The sequence below is a fragment of the Daktulosphaira vitifoliae genome, unplaced genomic scaffold, assembly GCF_025091365.1.
Source record: "Daktulosphaira vitifoliae isolate Bord-2020 unplaced genomic scaffold, ASM2509136v1 Scaffold_660, whole genome shotgun sequence".
Classification (NCBI taxonomy): Eukaryota; Metazoa; Arthropoda; class Insecta; order Hemiptera; family Phylloxeridae; genus Daktulosphaira; species Daktulosphaira vitifoliae.
Window position 1 is genome coordinate 2,879 of NW_026100223.1, and position 3,090 is coordinate 5,968.

Genomic DNA, 3,090 nt, shown 5'->3' on the forward strand with positions numbered 1-3,090 from the left:
TGTTAGTCGAAAAAATGCTATCGGCCCAAATGTTGCGTCAAGAAAGTATTGCCGACTTAAATGCGTTTCTGAAAACTTTTGACGAGAGTATTTCGTTGCTTAAAGCATTAAATATACCTGATATAGGGTCGTTTCTTTTATTTGCGCTATGCTCCCGTTGTTTACCGACTTCAAGTCGGAAATGTTTCGAGGCTGAAACGGTAGCCGAATATCCCTCAGCCGATGACGTAATTAAATTTGTAAAAAGACGAGTAGCCGTTTTAGAAAATGTTCAAGATTGTCGCCCTGTTCATGGTAATGTGCACAATGTTTATAAAGCTAGGCGTAATGAGCAAAATAGTCGGCTTCCGGTAATGTCGCTCGCGACCACAAAACCAGTCAATAACATTAAAGTATCGAAACAATGCACAGCGTGCAAAGGTGAACATACGCTAGTTAATTGTAATGTTTTTATCAGTTGGACCGTTAATGACCGGTTGCAGTTTGCTCGCGATAAACACCTGTGTTTTCGATGCCTTATCGCTACTCATTATTCCACGAAATGTTCAGCAGCGACGTGTAATCGGTGTAATCGGAGACATCATACATTATTACACATTGATAGACCACCCCGCGCACCCAGCCAACCTATTGATAGTTCGTCGGCCACAGTTGATGTGCCGTCAAATAGTTTCTCGGGTCTTACAGCAAATACTACGCCGACAGTATTGCTGGGGACAGCGTTAGTTCATGTTCGTGATAGGTCGGGCACTCTTCAAACGGCACGCGTATTGTTAGATTCCGGGTCGCAAATTAGTGCCATGACGACGGCATTCGCGGATCGCCTCGGTCTCCCGCGCACTCGATGGACTCAGTCCGTTACGGGTCTTTCTGGGATTCAGGTTCCCGACACCCAAGGTTTTATGACATGTCAGATGCAGCCACGTTTTTCTAGCGAACCGGTATTGACGGTCAAAGCATGGATTTTGCCGTCAATTACAAGTAATTTACCGCGGCAGGTAATTACGGCTCATGTTAGGCAAAATTATAACAATCTAGCACTTGCCGACCCGTCATTCGATACGCCCGGTTCGATCGATTTTCTGCTGGGTGCTGATTTATACTCATTAATTTTGAATGGCAAACGTATTGTTGTACATAACGATCTTCCCGCCGCATTCGGTTCGATATTTGGATGGGTGCTCATCGGTGGCGCTCCCACCACTGTCTCCCTGCCGTGTTTAAATGTGGTATCATTAACAACCTCTTTAGAGACAATGTTAGATAAGTTTTGGCAGGTGGAGGAACCTGACGCAGCCCCAATCGATTTTACCAATGATGGAAAATGCGAGAAAATTTTCTGTGAACAATGCGTACGGCTCCCGTCAGGCCGTTTTTCTGTACCGTTACCATTTCGTTCGTTGTCTCCAGACAAACTTAGTTTTCCGGGATCTCGTCATTTGGCCCTTAAGCGATTCGAAAATTTAGAGAAACGGTTACAAACTGATTCGAAACTACGTGCACTCTATTGTGAATTTATGGCAGATTATATTAAACTTGGTCATATGTCCGTAGCCTCTTCCCCGGGATTGTATTTTATACCACACCATGCTGTGTACAAGCCGGAAATCGACCCTCGTAAAATTCGTGTCGTATTTGACAGTTCGGCTGTACCGTGGGGCGGAAGCTCATTGAACGACTGCTTATATGCTGGTCCGAAGTTGCAACAAGAAGTTGTTGACGTACTTTGCCGTTTCCGTTTGCGCAAATATGCTTTTACCGCCGACATTTGCAAAATGTATCGGCAAATTTTGATAAATCCTGAATACCGTAAATTTCAACACGTTTTATGGCGTTCTTCGTCGACTGAGGAACTTGTTGAATATGAACTTAATACGGTGACTTACGGTGTCAACAGTTCGCCGTACCTGGCGCTGCGCGTGCTACAGTTTATAGCCGACAACGACTGTATCGACGAGCCTGCCGTTCGTCACGCGTTGCGCTATCAAACGTATATAGACGACGTGTGTACTGGAGCGGATACTGTAGAAGGCGCGTTGTCGTTACAGAAGGCGTTAATTTCGGTGCTAGGGAAATCAGCGTTAGAGCTAAGGAAATGGTCAAGCAATTGCATTGCTGTTCTAGACGCTGTTTCGGTAGAACACCGTGCTGCGACGTCGTTGTCATTCGATGACAGTGATGGGGGAGGAACAAAGGTTCTAGGACTTCAGTGGCACGATGCCGGTGATTATTTTTATTATGTGCCCCGCATAGAATCGGTACTTGTTACTACTAAGCGAGGCGTCTTATCATTAATAGCCCGCTTGTTTGATCCACTCGGCCTTCTGTCTCCCTGTATTATGTTGGCAAAATCTATAATGCAACGAACCTGGCAACTGTCCCTAGGGTGGGACGAAAAATTACCTGACGATATTAGTATGGAGTAGTCAAATTTTGTTGCGGAGCTACCGCTGTTGTCGCACATTAAAATTACGCGTTATATCGGCACGTGTAAAAACTCCACGTGTCGGCTTCTTGGGTTTTGTGATGCGTCTCAGCGTGGCTACGCCGCCGTTATTTATTTGCGCGTCGAAAATCCATTAACTGAATCGTCTATTTTCCTTATCGGCGCGAAAACTAAATTAGCTCCGATTAAACCACTTTCTATACCCCGTCTCGAGTTAAATGCCGCAGTACTCTTAGCACGTTGGTTAGGACGAATTAAATCCATTTTGTCTACGGATTTAAATATTATCGCGACTCATGCTTGGACCGATTCGCTCGTGGTATTATCGTGGCTAAGTGTACCACATGATACTTTTAAGGCATATGTGTCAAATAGAGTACACCAGGTACAATGTTTAATACCTGAGTGCTCATGGTCCTATGTAAACACAACCGTCAACCCGGCCGACTGCGTATCGCGCGGGGTATTGCCCTCTAAATTATGTGATTATACGTTATACTGGCATGGCCCTCCGTNCTGTGATTATACGTTATACTGGCATGGCCCTCCGTTTATTTTAGAAACGCCAGATAGGTGGCCGTCGCGACCGTCGTTATTGGATGTATCCGATTCATCTGAAGTCCGCATTATTTCATTAGCTGTTC

General features: G+C 45.2%; 1 protein-coding gene across 1 annotated transcript; it reads left to right on the forward strand.

Annotated features, from left to right (window-relative positions):
• The first annotated feature begins 800 nt into the window (after window positions 1-800).
• Window positions 801-2,426, forward strand: LOC126909605 (uncharacterized). Its single transcript, XM_050692037.1, has one exon. The coding sequence runs from the start codon at window positions 801-803 to the stop codon at window positions 2,424-2,426; it is 1,626 nt and encodes a 541-aa protein (XP_050547994.1).
• Window positions 2,427-3,090: the final 664 nt, after the last annotated feature.